This window comes from Plectropomus leopardus, chromosome 24, assembly GCF_008729295.1.
Source record: "Plectropomus leopardus isolate mb chromosome 24, YSFRI_Pleo_2.0, whole genome shotgun sequence".
Taxonomy (NCBI): domain Eukaryota; kingdom Metazoa; phylum Chordata; class Actinopteri; order Perciformes; family Serranidae; genus Plectropomus; species Plectropomus leopardus.
The window spans coordinates 9411706-9431620 of record NC_056486.1 but is presented as its reverse complement, the minus strand read 5'-3'; the positions used below and the strand labels follow the sequence as shown (position 1 = coordinate 9431620).

The following is a 19915-nucleotide window of genomic DNA, read 5'->3' as shown; positions in this document are numbered from 1 at the left end:
GAACATTATGATGTCACAGTCAAGATAACCTTTGACCTTTTTTATATAATTAAAATGTTATCACTTCATCATTAAATCCATTTAGACAGTTGTGTGAAATTTTGTCATAATTAGTGTACGAAAACACGTTTTGTGAGGTCAAACTGACTTTCACAGTTCGAATCAGTTCATTCTTAAATTTAATTGGATGTTTTTGCCAAATTTGAGGAAACCCTCTTAAGATATTGCATTCACAATAATGAAATGAATGCAAGGTGACAGCAGTGCTGGACAAAATATTCAGATCCTTTACTTAAATAAAAGTACTAATACCACGCTGTGAAAACACTCTGTTGCAAGTAAACATCCGGCATTGAAAATGTTACTTAAATAAAAGTCAGTAAAGATAATCAGGAAAATGTATCTGGAGTATTAAAAGTCAAAGTACCCAATGCAAAAAAAAAACAAACAAAAAAACACACACACACACACACACACACACACACACACAAACCTCAAAAGTATGAGAAAAAAACACCCAAATAACACAAAACTAGGGCTAAAATCATAAAAAATAGAAGAAAAAAAACAGAACTTAAAAAAAATAAATAAATCAAACACCCCATCAAAAACAAATAAGATAAAACACCCCAAAAGTCAAAATTATTCAAATAAATAAATAAAAACCTCAAAATGATTAAGTACAGCACTTGAGTAAATGTATTTAGTTACATGTCACCACTGGGTAACACTGACCTTTGAACTATGAGCACCAAAATCTAACAACTTTATCATTAAGTGCAAGTGGACTTTTGTGGCAAATTTGAAGAAAATCTCTCAAGATGCTCTTGAGATATCGCGTTCACAAAGATAGGACAACCGGACAACTGAAAACACGAAAATATAACTCTCTTTGTCATTATATTCACATAAAAAAGGTTATTCATCAATAAATACGCTTGACACATATGTGCATAAAGATTTATTTTTTGTTGAAAATAAGTGTTTCTCACATTGAACCACTAACCGATGTGACTAAATGAACTCTACACTGACACTGATGTTCACTTCATACAATGTAACAAGGCATTTGTATCATCTGTAAGGTGTAAAGACAAGTGTCCGTATGTTGTAATGACTGATTGTTTGATTGATTGATTGATTGATTAATGCTGTCTCTTTGGGTGAGATTGATTGTACTCGATGTCAGTGTGACAGTACAACGTCATGCACACATCATCCACAGCATGTCAACATTTGGGATCTTCGGAGTGAATTTCCCCAAAGGTGCGGTTTGCTTTTTTTGAACATTCGTTCATGTTTTCATTCATTCATAGTTAGGCGGGCCTGCTGTGAAATCCAGTATGACTCGTTCACAGTGGTGTTACTTGACATCCATTCAGATACTTGGTGACTGGTCTTGCGCTGTCAAAAAAGTCGCAAAAAGTGCAAAAAGAAAAACACAAGCAGAAGAAAGAGGACATTGGAGCACACTGCCATCCCTGCTTTGACCTATGGCTGGGTTCCCAAAAAGCACTTCGCACTTTTTATCCTCTTGGTCGATGGCTTTTAAGATGGTTTTGGCACCGTGCTGCCTTTGGGAAACCCCGGACGTTTGCTCCTGTTAATCAGGGTGATGAATGTGGGAGGTTTTTTCTTTCATGGGAAAAATCCACCCTGTGTCTGAGGAGTGATGCGTGTTTAAGTCAAATTTCAGATTTCCTACAATGCCAGATTTCCCAGAATGCCTCTTGATCAGGCCTACACTGCAAGATACGGAACAGTTTTAAAAAGTGTGGATTTTTCCTCTAAACCCCTCCGTCTTCAATCTATCTAACATGAATTCATTTGCATCCTAATTCCTAACCGTCCTCCCATCCATCACCCCTCCAGCAGGGCTGCTACTGTACGCTGCAGGCGGGGCAGCACGCCTCTCTCCGGTCCGGCAGAGGGCAGAAGTCCATCTGCCTCACGATCTCTGCGAACAGCTCGTCCACCATGGTCTTGCTCTTGGCCGACGTCTCCATGAAGGGGCATCCCCAATCCTCGGCCAGCGCCTGGCCCTCGCTGGGGGACACTTCCCTCTCCTCCTCCAGGTCCACCTTATTCCCCACCAGCACCACGGGCACCTGCTGATACCTGGAAATGAGAAAGTCATATCAGACGAGTTTTGAAATTTGCTGCCTTCTCCCCAGCTGAGTGCGTTCTGTTACAGACGGAAACTTCCTGCTACCTGAGGGAGAAAGCAGGACGGAGGAAGAGACTAAACTCCAGTGACAGAGTGTGTGTGTGTGTGTGTGTGTGCGCACGCATTGTTGACCTACATACTGTATTTATGAGAAACAATAAGAGTTTTGAACAAACTCAGTGGAGCAACATTCAGTTTCACCTTTTCAGGACGGTCAAAATCTTTGACAGACGACAGACGAGCTAACCGTGACCTTTTGAGATGTCACGTTCATAAGAAGGTGAAACACAAGTCACAGTAACCTTGACCTTTGACCGCCAAATTTTTAAGTAGTTCATGAATGAGTCCACATGGATATTGCAGTCACAAGAATGAGACAGATGCAGTCACAGTGACCACCACAATCTAATCAGTTCATGATTAGATTTTGTCCGAGTGAATGTTTGTGCCAAATTTAGAGAAATACCCTCCAGATGTTCTTGAGATATCGCTTTCAAAAGACCGTGAGAGATAAGGTCACAGTGAAATTGACCTTTGACCTATGAACACCAAAATGTCATCACTTAATCATTGAGTTCATGTGGACTTTGGGGCAAAATGTCCCCGTGCTGGAGGACCACGGGCACCTGGTAACGCGTGGAATTGAGAGAGTAATATTAGACGAGCTTTGAAACATTCGCCCCCGCTGGGTGTGTTTTGTTACAGACAGGAACTTCCTGCTACCTATGGCAGAAAGTGGGAGGGTAAAAGAGATAAACTCAAGTGACAGCATGCGTGTGTGTGTGTGTGTGTGTGTGTGTGTGTGTGTGTGTGTGTGTTTGTGCATTGTTGACCTACATACTGTATTTGTTAGAAACAATAAGAGTTTTGAACAAAGCACAATGGAGCGACATTCAGTTCCAGCTTCCCAGGAGGCCTCCGTCACTCCCTGGGTGTCTGAGACAGTCCCATTACAAAACTGTCATCACGAAAAGAAAAAAACAACTGCCTCTTCAGAGCACTGTGATGCTCTGTTTATTCCTGGATACATTATGTGTTAGCGTGGCATGCAAGCTGTACATTTAAAGGCATTCGATTCTTGTTTAAGATCGTTAGCTCTCCACTTTGCATCATCTCCATCATGCAATGAGCATGTCTTAGCCGATCAAAAGCTTTCTTCCCCCAGCGTGCGGCTGACGATCCCAGTCCTCTTCCAACCATCAATACAAGGAAACCAGGCTGGGGAGAGTAATGGTTTAGGTTATTGAATAATTGAATAAAGCTAATGTGCTGCTCTCACATGGGGGGGGGGGGGTCAAGAACACTGGCCTTGTACCTCAGAAAAACTTATTTTCTACTTAATATTTATTTTAACCTCTTGTGAGTCACTTCATTTAAAATTCTGCAGCATATCATTGCATCGACATGTGAGTTTTATTGCAAAATATCATAGAATCTACAATAGAGCAGACACTTGTAATATAGAAAGTTTAAAGGAACTTTTATTTTATATCTATTACCAACCACGTTATGTGTAATTTGTGAAGAAAACTTTTTCTTGCATGCCACCATGGTGAACACGGAAATCCAAAAACTGAGAAGATTCTTAATGAATTGGTGTAAATGGGATCCAACAGCAAGACTTTATGAAAACATACGTTTAAAAACTCACACAACTTTTTCATATGCTTGGTACCCAAACACATGCATTTTGTTGTTTATTTAAAACACTTTCACGTAAACAGTTTCAAGCGTCTGAGCAGGTGCGTACGTTTGAACTCTGCTCATCAGAACGAGCAGAGTTTGGGAACTTGCTGTATATGATGTTAAACATTTCAGTTTTGATTAAACATTTGCTAAAGGCATTTAAACAAAGTTTTGTGTTGGAGTTTGGTATATTCCAAACCTTTAATACTGACAGAAAGGTTTCTATTTTAATTGTAAATGCATATCGGTTCCATATATTGGTTATTGGTCTCATTAATTACTAATAATCAGTCTTGATAACGTCCCTAAAAGAGCAATATCAGTCGACACCTATTTCAAAACATGAAGATTTGTTTTTTTAAATTTCTAAATTAAACCAATTCAGATAAGGAGAAGAAACATGCAAATACACTTTGTGGCAACAGTTGTCTCACACGTGTGTAAGACTGTTAACAGTACAAAGACAGTCACTTTGTTCAGGTACCAGATGTTTCATTTCAGTTAGACGCCCCTCATGTTTGCTCTGATGAAATAACTACAGAATGTCAATTACAGAGGGTATATATTCTCACAACAGGTAATGGCACAGACCACCTAATAGCCTCGACCATCAGTCATCCCTAAGTGCATTCCCAGCCCGGCTTATTGATCTGCTGGTGCTATTGAGAAATGAGCTCTTATCTACAAATTGGTGGCATGCTGCCATGCTGCTCTGCTGGGAGAAGAGCTGAGGCGTGGAAAAGAGCTGGCAAACGTCTCACTAAGGATGGCCAGAGAGCTGGAGAGAGATAAGTGCAGGCAGCAGGGTGGAGAGAGGTAGAGAGGACACTTGAGCACCTGCTGGACCTGCTGAAGTGTCCTTGAGCAAGACAGCGAGGCCAATCTGGGCCTCAGCTTGACCTCTGACCTCCCGGAGGAATTCACAAAAAGCTTCCCAAAATAGGGCAAATTGGAAATGATTGCAAATAATGTCAGCAATTTCTTCTAATTAGTCGACAAACAGGCTTTAAGAGCATCAAGCCGGGAAAAAATTCAAATGTCAAAGACTTCCCTGCAGCTTGACATTTTCCCTCACAGCTGCCGCACTGTACAACACACACACACACACACACACACACACACACACACACACACACACGGCAGCTGACCTCAGCAGGACAAGCATCTTGCATGGCCCGTGTGTTTGGAGAGCCGGAGTCTAGAGGGTGTGAAGTGTGAACAAGGAGAGCACCATGCAGACAAATGCAATCTGACAGCCTTGCAGGAGAAACTCTATATATAACTACAAAGACACAGGGAGAGCCAGCTTCTCTCGAGGGGTGGGGTGGGCTGGGTGCGGAGTTTGTATAGAGATTGTTTGTTGCAGCATCAAACTACCGCTCCCTCCTCGCCAGATGAGGAGAAACTGAAACTGCTCAGCACAGCATGAACAAAAGTTGCCCCATGGGGATATATAGGCTGATATCATGTATTATTGAAGAATATGTCACTCAGTGTTTGGGATTAAACATCAGAGTTTTGCTAGCAGGGGCACTCAATATTTCAGAAATATCTACCTATAGCCCACATATAGGTCTTATTACTATAATTTTACTTCTTTTTTTTCACATTATGCCATTTTTTCTCAGTTAAAAGCTATATTTCTTGCAGTTATATGTCAATGGATGCACGTATTACTAAATAAGTTTACTTTGAAGTATTTCCTTTTTCCAGTACTTAATACTGTAGCATTACTACTGACACAAAGAAATTTCCTTTTTTCTTAATCAATATTTCCCTTTTTCCCCTAGCAATCATTTAACATAACAGTGCTATTTAAACTTATCTTATCAGCTGCTTTACACTTTTAAAGGTGTTACATTCATTCTGACAAGTTAAAGTTAATGATTTTGCTTTGTGTGAATTCTAATTGCAGTCTTGTCACAGTAGTGTCAATTAAACTTAGGACAAAGGTGCTAATTTCTGTGATAAATATAGTGAACATTATGCAGATTGGATGGGAGACAAATGGAGCAAATGCTAACAATGTTAAAGGAGGAGTTTGACATTTTGACAAATATGTTTATTCCCGTTCTTGCCAAGAGTTAGATGAGAGGAATGATACCACTCTCGTGTTTGTACAGCAAATACTGTGTGTAGCTGGAGCCAGCATCTGGCTATCTTAGCTTCACACAAAAATTGGAGGAGAAAAACACCTTGTTTAAAGGAAAACTGTTGTTTTTACACTTCAGATTTTGTACAGATTAAACAAACAAACATTATATATAGCCTGATGTTTAAATTGGTGAGTTTTAAAAGGTCTCAGTTCTCTCTAAAATAAACTTTGAAAAGCTACACCATTTGCTTATGTGTTTAACATATCAAAAATTGCAGCTTATGTATATTTTAGAAGTAAAAATTTGAATGCAGGAGCTCTCTTGTGTAGCATTGCTCCATTATACGAATAAAAATATGTTTTTTTGTATAAACCCACTTTTTTTAAACCCTATATTGTAATAGATGTTTCACCATTACGCTGATAATCAGAATAAAGAATGTCCTCATGGTGACTTTTGAGGTGCGGTTGCCAACGTTTATGTCCTGCCTGAAGAGCTTTTTTCTCTACATACTGTATGCATATAAAACAGGGGAAAATTACAAACATTGCTAACTTGTTCCTGATCCAACACAAGAGTTGGCAGCCATGCACTCTGGGAATTATCAGCACAGTTGGAATGTGTTTGGATTGCTTGGCTGAAACTACGAGCTGAATGAATATGCAGCTTTTTGTTTTCAATATGCAGTGGGAGAGGAGTCACGTCGGATTTGTGGAACAGGCAACGGCAGGTGGCTGACAGCTAATGAAATTACACACAGATACGGATGTTAAAATCTGTATTGATTTCTACAATATTGTTGCAAAAAACACTTTCAGAATGATACGCGGAGAATATACTGAGGGAGTTTTTCGACTGCGGGGCTTTCACACAGGAAAACGCTGAGCTTTACTTTTTTAAAGCCATCATCTGAGGCCCATTTGTGAGAAGCCGCTGCTGCATCCTCATTAATGGATGTGGAATCTTAAACAACTTTTGCTGACATACATTTGACCTTTGCAGCACACAAAAACTAGTTACTGCCATTTGCCTCTGCAGGGTGTTATTCCAACCGACGGGAAAGAGGCAGGCACACAAACCCTCCCACACACAGAGAAACGGTGTTTATAACTCACAAAAAAGATGGACTCTACATTTTCCACTGAGCCTCGGGGCACAACAGCCTTATTAAGGCTACCTGCTGTGCTAAATAGCTACAGTGACTTCACTAACCCCTTTTCACAAGCCCCACAGCACCGGCAAACATACAAATTACAACAAAACAGTCAGGCATCTCCAACGTGAAGCCCTCCAACCCTGCAGCCGCCTCTTTGCTCTCTGCATCTGCTGTTAATTAGCAGTTGGAGCAGCTTCACTGTGACAGCCAGCATGCACTGCATCAGCTTGTACGACCGGACCAGAAAATCACAGAACCTATAGCGCCTACACTGTGTTCACTCCCAGAGGGCGTTACAGCTGGAGAACAAAGCTTCCAGCTAATGTTATATCCCCGCTACATGAAGACGAAAGCAAGGAAACAAAAAAACACGACCACAAACATTCCTGTGATAAACAGACAAAGAGAGGGCCTGCACAACAGATGGAGGAGGCCTTTAGAGTCTTTTTTTGTGATGAAACACAAGCTTCATTTCCATCTTTAATGGTGCAGTCCAGCTCCTTTAGATAATACTATTTTCTTTAGTGCAGATGCAAAGGCGGTATAGTCAGTATGGGAGTACACAAGTCCTAATTAGTTTATTCCTGCTGTTCTGTGCAGTAAAACAAAGGCACTGACTCAAAGTGAGACAGAAAGAGGTGTAAAAAGTTAAAAACCCAAATGTAACTCTGACTTTCTCTCACTCGAGGACTTGATACTGTCTTCAGTTTGATGTGACACAAACAATACTGATTTTGTCCCTATTTTAGGTAATGCAATGTAATTTCATTTAGACCGGGACAGTGCACAATAAAACATTAACCTTATATAAAACAAGGAGAGATACATCGTACCAGATTTTAGCAAAATTGCTATTCCCACCTGTGGTCCCTGGGCGGGTAGGTGGAACAAATAAATTAAAGCATGAAATTTGACAAACATTATCATCTCCATATCCCACCCCACCTAATCATAATAAATCACACATTTGTGCAAAATTGCAGCAATAAAATTATCAGGGCACAGTCATTCCCACATCCTAAAACCAGTTTGCTGCCCTCCCACACCCAAATATTCACAAAAATGTGCAAAATATAAATTTAGTGTAATAAAATGAAATACGTACAACACACTCATTTGCACTAATTGCTGTGACAGTATCCAACTTTTTGTCAAGCATAAAAAAGGTTTGAAAGTTTGTACATGTTATTCGCTCTGCTGGAAGAGTACTTCACTGATTTATGGCCACAAAAGAAAAAGATGATTTCCCAAACAAAGTCACGCGTTTTGGAATACTGCACGTTCCCTAAGGCTCTGGAATCACGACCCATCTCTGGTTTTCAGCTCTGTTTTGACTAAAAGTGATAGTCATCGAAATGCGGGGAAATCCCAGCAACAGATCAAAGCAATGTGTTTTTCCTGAAGGGTCACAAGAAGAATCTGAGGGTCACGAGATGGTTAGTAAACCAGAAACATGTTTCTGCTTTAACTATTTGCAAGTCAATGACATATTCAGTGTTTTAGGGATTGCAAGTAGACGCACAGTTCATCTACACAAACTACTCACATTGCTATGATACACAGTTGGTTGAAAAGTACCCTTTAAGGTCTCAGCTATAAATAAATATCTTTTAGTGTACACAAAGTTTTCTGTGATGATTAGTAATTAAAATTATATGTTTCCCAATTCCGCATTCACATTTGACACAACTTTGTGATAAAATTATGTCTGCCAGCTACCATCACTCATCACAGAGCTTTGAATTAAATCAATATATAGCTGATTACTACAAGTAACACATTTCCACTAATTCCATCTTTTACTTTCTATACTATTGGGCTAAAATGTTACCCTCCCAAAAAAAGTAGTGACTTTCAGATGTTTTAACATAGTGCAGGTCAAGAAAGCACACATTTTGATGTTACATTTTTGTTTTTGTGTCTCCCCTAGATCTTATTTTAAAGAACTGCGAGTAAGCTCTGAGTGTAACAATTGGTTGAGAACGATGAAAACACCAACAATAAGCACTTTATGGGTGGCTCTCTTTAACTCATTTTAAACCAAGCTGGCTACTTCAAGAACTCTCTCCATCCTAATGGTAAACACTAAAAGCCTGAGGTCAGGAAGTTGCTTGTAGCCACACCAAAGTGTCTCCTGGGATACGTAGTTCTGGTCTCCCCACCCGATTCCCACTCAGCGGCGCATGATGTTCACCTCCTGCTATTAGACACAGCATCAGCGCAGCGTGAAAACGCAGCTCGAGTGCTTTGAACGTGCCTCCTCCTCCCGGGCCGACGCTACAATAAACCTTCACATGCGAGCGGGGAGATTATTAGATTGTGAGGAGGACTACACCCAGATGTTGTTTTCACAGATAGCAACTGACATGGGGTTTATTTGGTTAGTCCATGAGCTGCCTAAGTGTACAGAGGGTAAAGCGAGTCAGAGACGCTGCGCTCTAGCTAAAATATGCATCGAGTGTACACATATGTAATGAAAAGCACATTATTTAATCATGACAGAGTGTCTCATACAGATTTCCTTAAACAGTCTTAACCATTTTGGGTAGTAGCTGTGCTAAAATGCTATCTTAATTTAGCTAGAAATCATTTTAACAAAACAGTGGTATTTAAATTTAGCATATCAGTTGCCATAAACTGTTAATTAATTCTGATATATTGAGTAAAACAGTTATATCTTGCAGTCTTGTCACAGTAGCATCAATAAAAGTGCCAGCCAAATTTTTATGATAGGTAACGTTACAATGTTTGGTGGGAAACAAATGGGGGAAATGCAAAAAAATGTTAAAGGACTAGTTTGACATTTTGAGAAATACACATATTCACTTTTGCGCCAAGAGTTAGATGAGAGGAATGATACCACTTTTGGCAAATAGGCTTACTGTAGCTGGAGCGAGCATGTGGTTAGGCTAGCTCAGCTTAGCACAAAAATTGAAACAGGAAACCAACTATTAAAACAGAAATTTTGTCTTTTTGCACTACAGTTTTTTGGCTGGCATGGTGTTCATTTGTGGAGACTCTTCTTCTGAAGAAAACGTGTAAATATCATCCACATTTGTTTGCTTATTTTTTGCAATAATCAAAAATCCAGTGGAAAAATCCCATAGGCTTTTTGACACTCCAACTCTAGAAGTGTATTCACCAAATTGTTGAACTATTACTCAAAATGCATTTCCTGCTTCTTACTGCACCTACTTGGTACATAGAGTGACCCTAGGTTGATGTTTTTCTGTAGGCCAACATGGAAGCCAAAGAGCCTATGGGATCTTTCCACTGGATTTTGGATCATTGCAGAAAATAACCCCTGTGGTAAACAAATGTTCATTATACTTACACATTTTATTCTGCAAGATAATTCCACAAATGAATATTTTTGAAGCCTAAATGCAGTCACCAGAAGTAAAAGCTAATGCTAGGCTAAAACAAACTACACTACAGTTGCATCACAACCACAACAAGGCTGTAAAACCATATCCGCCACAGTTTGGTGTGATGACATTCTGTAATCTTATTTAGCCACTTGTTAGCAACTGCCTTTTTTAAGACACATTAAAGCTTTAAAGTTTGTGAGTGGGGTATTTACCAACATATTTTATGTCATAGATCAAAACGTGAAAGTCTCTTAAGCTTGTGTTAACCACAGACCTTATTTAAGGCCTTTAACCAAAATTGCATGAAAAAAACCCGCTGACTTTGAGACGAGGGAACCAGAAATGCTGAAATGTTAATTTCCAGGTTTAAGACTCAATTACTGGGGTTCTCTATAAGTCAGCACAATGAAGCTGATATGTGGACTGCAGGCCTCATGACACCTGCACCACACAGAGCAGTAACATATAAGATCCCACATCTTTCCCATGCTCCCCCGCCACCCCCTGCATATGCATACTGGTTTATATGACTCCCTAATGGAGGCCTGATGTCTTCTTGGCTTCCAACCCAACACAATCCCATTAAGTTCTGGTGAGTGGGCACATGCTATATCTCTGCGTGGTGCTTGTTGTTGCTGCTGGCTCAGCAAGAAGTTTGGGAGGAGGGAGGCTGATCTCCTGGAGACAGCTAATGGAGACCAGGAGCTGATTGTGTTGCTTGTTTTAATGGGGATGGACATTTGGTCTGTTTCAATGCCCAACTGAGCCTATCCTTAAATGAACCGATAATCTTAGTGCGTGCATGTCTCTGCACTGAGCAATGATTTCTCTGGGACAAATAAAACCTCCACAAAATATGACAGAAAATATTTTCTGTGCTCCAAATGCCCCATTGCAAGACACAAATATAACGCAATAAAAACATACAGTAACAATCCCTACTTCAAACCCAGAGCAGTGTGAAATAAAAAGTCTGAAATATTTATAGCTATACACTTGAGGACAGCGGTGGCTGGTGCAGCGTAGGCAGCCGCATCGGGTGGCGGCTGGCTAGAGACAGCACAGCACAGTTTTATCCATCATTATGTTTCTCATTTCAAAGGAGTTCCCTCATGCACTCGTCCCCACTGTGCCTCGTCAGCTGTGACGCTCTCCTGCTTCCACTCAGCCTGTGACGTCGAAGCCACGGGAGCATTCGATTCACTCCAGGGGACGGAGGTGAAAAGCACTGCACCAAACTATGCGGGTTAAATTATGAATTATTGTTACACAATATGCAGTTAGATAAATAAATGTGTCGTGGCCTATTTTACTGATGAAGAGCAGCAAATTGCACAAGAGGGAAGACTAATAGACGGAACACAGCGTGTGAGATGAGAAAAAGAAAAAACTCCACACGCTTTTACACTCACATACAAGCTGCAGGTTAAAGAATCATTATGCTTTTTTACAACTTATTTTCCTAGTTTTGTACTACAGGGGACCAGTGACTTCCCAGAGTCTCACACTGTAAAATCTGTCAAGTTGATCTTACTTAGCCCTCTGAAACCTGGATTGTTGGAGTATGTAAGTATATGATGCAATGTTCATGTTCATGTTCATTCCTTATTTCTTGTTTATTCCTTATATATGATCATGTTTATTCCTTACATAAAAAGATAAGATATAGGGAATAAACAAGAAATAAGGAATGAACATGAACATGAACATTGCATCATATACTTACATACTCCAACAGGATCGACATCAGTTTTCTCGTGCTGCATTCAGATGCCTTTCACAGACAAACCTTTGAAAAATAAAAATTTGTTTCTTTCAAAATTGTGAAATACAGGCATTAAGCAAGAAATGTGGTAAAAGCTGACAAAAAAAAGAGAAAAACTGTTTGAAAGTGAGAGAGGTAAAGAGGAAATTATTTTGAAAAATCCAGGAAAAGGGGAAAATATCCAGAAAAATATAGTTATGATTATGAATATAGATTTCAAATCGTGTTGCAGGATGGATGTATTTTCTTGTTAAATGCAGCACTTTTTACCAGGCCTTTCCTTGTTTATTTTTATTTGTATTTATTTTTTAATTTTTAATTTTTTTTGACATTTTTCTTGCTAATTTTCAGGTAATTTATTTGTAACTTTTTGGGGGTTTGTTTTTGCATATTTTTTGGGCTTTTCTTGTTAAGTTGCTCATTGCCTTCTTCCCATGTTTTTGAAAGATATCAGGCCAGTTATCTCAGGTTTCAAATGGTTAAAATAATCTTGGAAAAGAATGGCCTTAAAAAAAGGACAGTAAATATAACAATTAATCTTATTTTATTTTTACTTTACTACTTTTTACTTGAAATATCTGGTTCTTTCTAAGTGTTAGCAACTTCAATAAATAAAGCTAATAAGGTATAGAAAACCCCAGTAATGAGTCCTAAAACCCGGAAATGAATTAGCATTAACATCATCACGCCAAACTGCGCCAAACACGACTTTACAGCTTAGTGGCGGTGGTGATGCTGCTGTAGAGTAGTTTGTTTATAGACTAACTATAGCTTTAACTTCTTTCAATTGCATTTAGGCTTCAAAAATCCTGAAAGTGGTGTTCATTTGTGAAGATTATCTTGCTGAAAAAAAAACGTGTCATAAACAGAGATAATTTTAAGCTAAGTTTCTGGGGTGTTTTTTTTTTCCATTTTTTAATAGTTTTGAGGGGTATGTGGGTTTTTTTTCTGTTTATTTTATTTTTTTTAGGTTTTTAATTATTTTAAGGGTTTTTAGGGTGTTTTTTAAAAAACGTTTTTCTCTTATTATCTTAAGGTTTTTGGCATATCTTCTTTGTTTTAAGATTATTCTGCATTGGGTACTATGTATATTTATGTATATTCTGCGTTGGCACGTTATGTATATTTTTCTGATTATACTTTTTTATTTTTATTTTTTATTTTAAATGCAGAACTTTTGAAACAGAATATTTGAAGTACTTTTACTTAGGTGAAGAATTTGAATACTTTGTCCACCACTGCACTTAATCTATTCAAGTCCTTATAATGTTAAGCTTTTGCTAACTAAAAAACAGATTCTTAACTTGCAGGCTGCAGTCATAGCTGCAGTCTGTCAGTGTCATTAAACAAATTAAGCAAAGCCCTGAGCCAAAAACACCAATATGTCACCACCAAAAGGAAACATCACAGTCCTCCTTCCACTCTCTCCCTCTCAGCCATGAGATGAGCTCAGTGGATTTGTTGAGTAATGGACTGCACTGATCAAAGCCATCCAGAGTTAGTCATGTGTGAGAGACAGAGAATATCAAACCCAGGGAGAGTTCAGCGGGTTGCTATATGACAGGTGAGCCACAGCTGGGCCTTTTATGAAGAACATATGAGCTGGTTACAGCTTCTCACGAAGCGCCAGAGGAGATCCAGACTGAGCGGAAGAGATGGGGACTGAGAGGATGCAAGTTTGAGATGATTCTTTGGCCAGATTGTAAAGTAAAAACATTGTTTGTGGCAAATGGAGTTTAAGGGGCCCTGTGGAGGTTCCTGGGTGTACTCCAGAAAGATGAGGAATAGTTTAATTTTATTTCACTACAAATCAATAAGACACGACGATGGTAATTAGGCCAATATCTTCCTCTGTAACCCACTAACCACAACCAACTTCTGGTTTCCATACAGTCTCCAGGATGTGCACTATAAAAATAAACTATTCGTTTTATATTTAAAAGTCCATGTATGGCAGGGATACTTAGGGGTCACTTTTGCAAAATAACGGAGGATCAGGGGCCAGTTGCAGCAACCCCATACATGGATTTTAGGACATTTCTAGGATTTTAGGACATGCCTAGGATTTTCAGACATGCCTAGGATTTTCGGACATGCCTAGGATTTTCAGACAATTTTAGGAGTTCAGGTAAATCCTACGATTCTCTAGGAATTTTGGAAGTTTCTAAAATTTCAGAACATTTCTAAGATTTCAGGACATTTCTAGGATTTTAGGGGCTTGCCTAGGGCCTGTTGGGGTTGCGGCTACTGGCACTTTTTTTTGATAAACAACCTCTATTTTGACGCTATTTTAGGCACTCTGGCACCTTATCTATACAACAAATATGAAACAATTCCAAGTGTAAATCACATATTGAGAATTTGAAAAAGTTGGGGGGGGGGCATCTGATTTTGGCCGGAAGTTGACTATCACTGATGTATGGGTTGTCTTAAATTTTTGAGTTGACTGAATCTGAATCATTACAAAATACAAATAACATACAAAATAACCTCAATTTGTTTTCTAAAATTCAGTCACCTTAAAATTTTAAGGCAGCCCAGACAGTAGCTTTTTTAAGTCGAAACAATGAGTTTCTTTTTACAGTGTGATTATTTCAGGGGCCTTAAACCGAATGAACAACCTCATCCCTATTGCATCAGAATACATTAACGAGACAATGGTGCTTTATATAATAAAGTGTCTTACCTTTTCACCCTGATGATCTGGTCTCTCATGGGCTTGATGTCTTGAAAACTTTGCTGGTTGACCAGACTGTAGACCAGGATGAAGCCTTGGCCGTTCCTGATGTAAAGGTCCCTCATTGAGGCGAACTGCTCGGTGCCGGCTGTGTCCAGGATCTCCAGCACCGACGGAGAGGAGTCCACCTCGATCTCCTTCCTGTAGAAATCTTCAATGGTCGGGTCGTACTTCTCTATAAATGTCCCAGTGACAAACTGGACGGTGAGGGCGGACTTCCCCACCCCGCCGCTGCCGAGCACCACCACCTTATACTCCCGCATAGCGCTCCTGTGGACTTAAATCCGGCATGCAGAGAATAAAGTAAAGAAACGCATCCCCGTGCACAGTAGTGTCGCCTCACACTACAGCCATGACACGGTCTAAAGCCTAAAACGAGATGCAGTTACAGGCGGGATGCAGGAGCATTTAGCCCTGAGATGAAGAGCCTCTACTGAAATATTCCCACGCTATCTTGCAGGGACACCATTCCAGAGGCATCCATAATGCAATAAGGCGTCGGTGTGGTAAAAATAAGATTGGCTATTATTAGAAACAACTAGACGGCACATATTTTTGTGTGCCGACAAAACAGAAGGCTAACACTACATTTGTCGGCACAGTGGGGTACAGTACAGTTAAAGGCAAAGAGCCTATTTATCCTTAAGGAGGCTACAGTGCTGGGAATCCACGCCTCTGGAGTCAGTGCATCCACTGATGTTACTATTTCCTGGATGGTATGGAGGGTGATTAGTGCCACATAGAGACAGTGGAAGAAGAAAAGGGAACGTGTTCTGGAAATGAAATAAGAATCTAAGTGTGGCATTAAACAATTGTCAGTAGCCTCCTTACTAAGTTACAACCAGACTATACAAGAAATATGTATACAGTATTAAAAATGCAAATATTTCAGAACAAAACCACTTCAACAGGCTAAAGCTTCAAGTATTTAGTGTGACCTCCCTTTCCACTTAGCATATCTTAAACTCACTTGGGCACACTCCAAAAACATCAGTTTGCATCAGTCTTTTTTGAGTTATGACAACTTCTAATGAAATTACATGCAATGAATGCACTATATTGAGCTGGGGGAATTAGCTTTTCTTCTACAATGAAATATATTTTTAAGTAAGGCTTACTTAATAATTCATTACATAAACACACATTTTTTTAAAAAGCTGATTACTCATAAGGTTAAGTTGCTCCAACTAATTATTCCTCATTGCCTACAGAGGAACTAAACAAGGCTGTCTGTGTTAATATTTTTTTAAACGTGTTAATGAATTAATTTAGATTACACAACGTATATAACGGTTAGAACCATAAGCAAAAAATTCAAACTGATCAAATCTTTCAAATAAACCTTTATCTACCACTATGTTGCACTATAGGTATGGTGGCCAAATCACACTACTACATGTGTGTAGCATAAGCTACATGTAGTAGCACCACATATTCCACTGACTTTACTGACAGGTTTAGTTTGTTTTTAATTAATCTCTAATATATTATTTTATTCTGTCTTGATCATGTTTAGTTCTAGTAAAAGTACAATTATTTTCCTGTTTACTGCTTATACTCTTTAAATTGAATTTACTGTCATTGGTAAGGGTTGTTACAGTTATTTTTGTTTTGTAATTGTTTCTCTATTTTGTCTAGCATTATTATTTGACTCCTATGGTTATGTCGCCTCTGCAAGAAACCCCTGTTGCTTCTGCTTTGCCTTGTTCATCACAGCACTTTAAAAACACTTTTTAAAAATGTGATCTATAAATAAATTTTTAGATTTCTACATATAACTATTTCACTGTTTTACCATTTAAATGTTCTCTACATATTTTAACAACTTGTCATGATTATGACAATCCCTTACACTCTGGCTCCAGGACCCCACCAAATGCCCACAATGGCCATACATCTACTGCAGATAGAGCAGCTGCATGACTTGCCCACCACACCTACACAATCATCCTGTTTGCCACTTGGTCTGGAAGCGGGAACCCTGAAGAAAATGCTTAATAAGCATTTAGCAATGCAATAGCAATAGATAGCAATGTTATTTTAAGTTAATGGAGATGCAGTTTAAGTTAGGGCATCTTGTTACTAGGTGAATCATGTCTTCATTAATAAATGGCCTCAAATTTACTTTATTGCCACGCTGTAGCACCTTCAAATAATCATCATATTGGTGGGTTTGTCTTGTACTGGTGGTGGGCGCGTTTGTATGAATGTGTCGTGTAGATTTCAAACAGAAACTCACCCTTCAGGTCATAGCAGTTCATCAGAGTCTCCCTGCTGTCAACATGGCTTTATCTTCACATCTCAAAGTTAGCTATTACACAGAATATACAACAGCCATTACAATAGTGGCATTATTGACCCCTCATATACATATTTTTTACTTTACTCAAAAATGCTCTACTGCAGTTCACAGGAAATGACACTCAAAACAACAAATGAAAGAGGTTGCTTGTCCCAGTGTAAGGCCTTATCACTATGTTTAACCCTCTATGGTACACAAAATGATGCCAGTTGTTTTTTGTTTATTTGGTCGTAATGCAGACTAAGTTAGTTTGTTTGATCTTCATTTTAAACATGCCAAATAAAAAAGATCTATTAAATATAAGCAAGGAAAACAGTGCAAGAATGCCCATTGGACATAGTCAGTATAAGGAGGTGAAAACTTATTAAATGTTTAAATTGTATTGAAAAAAAAGAAAAGAAGTTAATAAATTAATTTTAAACATATTCCCAATTTCTTCCCTTTTATTCACCATGCACACCTTGATCCAATCAAGCAAATAGAATTTAAGGGAATTCTAAAAAAATGCCAGGATAGGTTTCTATTAACATACAGTGTTGCTTTAGTTGTGAATCAAGTGTTTTCCAGATTGCAAAATGAATGCAAAACACATTTTCAGACCAATTTGTGGAGAGTTGGAGCTTAACTGTGCGAGGAAGGTCCCGAAACTGTGACTCAGCATGGCCTCCGGAAAGTAATGCTACAATATAAACCATGCTCGTGGTTTCTTTAGGGCCTAGTATTGCAACATGGTTGAGGATGTATTGTGTGATTGTAAACAGAACAAAAATGGGCATGTTACTTTGAGGCAACACAGTACCATAAAGGTTTAACATCTGTGGTCAAATCTTAATTGTGAAGACCTGCTTTAAAGAAAGCATTATTAAAGTCTTAGAGTCATTCATCTGTAATAAACTTAAATGTTGTTCTGTCATCTGCTGTTTATTTACCTTCATGGCGGTGGTTCCCAAAGTGGACTTCAGGGACCGACAGGGGTCTTTTAGGGGGCCACAGACATCTCACTCAATAGACGTTTAGTCTGACTGGTCGCTAGTTACACTGTTAACATCCTGCAAATAAAAACAGTGATTCTTCAGTTATATTCTTCACAAACACAATCTTTACATGACACAAATAAAAGAAACAAACAAAGCGTTCTTTTGATTTTCTTTATTTCTTTCTTTCAATAGATTTTACACTATCTTGCTGGAACCAAAGAAACATTTGACTATAGAAACATAAAATAGCACAAAATATATGCAAAAAGAATACATTTAAAAATGATTACATTGAAACTATAAATCCGATGAGGGTCTTCCTGTAAATTTATCGTAATATCTTTACTTTGTTGGTGGGGTACACTGCAAAAATGATGGCACAAGCAGTCGACCTGCAGTCTCCAGTGTAGTGCCCTCTGCTGGCTAAAGCTCTGAATTAAAAGCTCCAAACGGTTCCATTGTAAGGCAATGGGACAAAAATTAAAATCTCACTACAGATTTGGGAGACCAGAAAATCAATGACTGTTCATTCTGTTGCAGTCGCCCCCTTTTGGCCTTGCGATGCGTGCATTAAAACCCTACAAAAATGATTTTAGATATAAAGATATACTTGAAATGAAACTGAGAAAGGGATTTGAAAAAAAGAGACCTGGTCAAGCCTCTGTAATAAATTTCATAAGAGCTCTTAAAAACATAAAACCTTAAGCACGATGGACTCAAGATAAGGCAAAGTGTTTGGATAAGCTGAGTCTGCTCAGTTGACCAACTGCTCAGAAAGTGCTTACATTTTTCTTTTTTTCTTTTTGTTTTCCATCAGTCAATCATTGCCAACACCTTTCAAAAAAAACATTACATCTCAAGAGGATTCCATACACAAGGGCATTGTGGGTCACCAAATGAGGACATTTTTGTGTACAGACTTTTTTTTTTCACTAGAAACATTCAGTACATTATCATTTAGTAAGAAAAGAAAATATTGTTTTTGTCATGCAACATGTTGAATTGAAGTTATTTACCGGTGGTATCTGATTTTGATTGATGAACAGATTGACTGTACTAGCAGGGTGCAGAAACTCCTAAAGGGATAGTTCAGATTTTTTGAAGTTGGGTTGTAAGAGGTTCTTTTCCATAGACAGTGTATCACATACAGCAGATGTCAGTCAGCGCGCCCACAGTTTGGAGAATCAGTCCAACATGGAAGCTTAGCAATGTGCTGCTGTGGATGGGGGCCAGCAACAAAACATCTTTAAGCCACCTAAAAAAATCAGTATCAGTTGAAGTGTACACTATATTTAGAAGATTTTCAAATATCCAAAGCAGTGCTTTTTTGAGTTTCCGTGTCGGCACTCCCGCTGCCTCTCTAAACTAAAGGTGTACTGACTGACAACTGCTGTGTGTAATAAACTGACTATGGATAGGAACCTCACACAACCCCACCTCAAAAAAATCCAAACTATCCCTTCAAAGGAAATGAAAAACAGATCACATCTTTAAACAATATGAAAAGTGCAATCCTTAACTCTAGTGATACATACGCCTCGAATAAAATGTCTCAGTGTGGAACCTAAAGGTCCTTTGTCAGGGGAAGAGTTGTACATCTTAATTTATAGATTATTTAGTTCTTATATATATATATTTATATATAATCTATGTAACAT

The 19915-nt window shown here is 38.7% G+C and overlaps 1 protein-coding gene across 1 annotated transcript; it reads right to left on the bottom strand.

Annotated features, from left to right (window-relative positions):
* Positions 1 to 955: 955 nt before the first annotated feature.
* LOC121962671 (ras-related protein Rap-2a-like) lies at positions 956 to 15812 on the bottom strand. Its single transcript, XM_042512914.1, has 2 exons — positions 14928 to 15812; positions 956 to 2118 (listed from the first exon to the last, which is right to left on the bottom strand). Exons 1-2 carry the CDS (start codon positions 15239 to 15241, stop codon positions 1881 to 1883), a joined length of 552 nt encoding a protein of 183 aa, XP_042368848.1. The 5' UTR covers positions 15242 to 15812; the 3' UTR covers positions 956 to 1880.
* Between the last annotated feature and the right edge of the window lie 4103 nt (positions 15813 to 19915).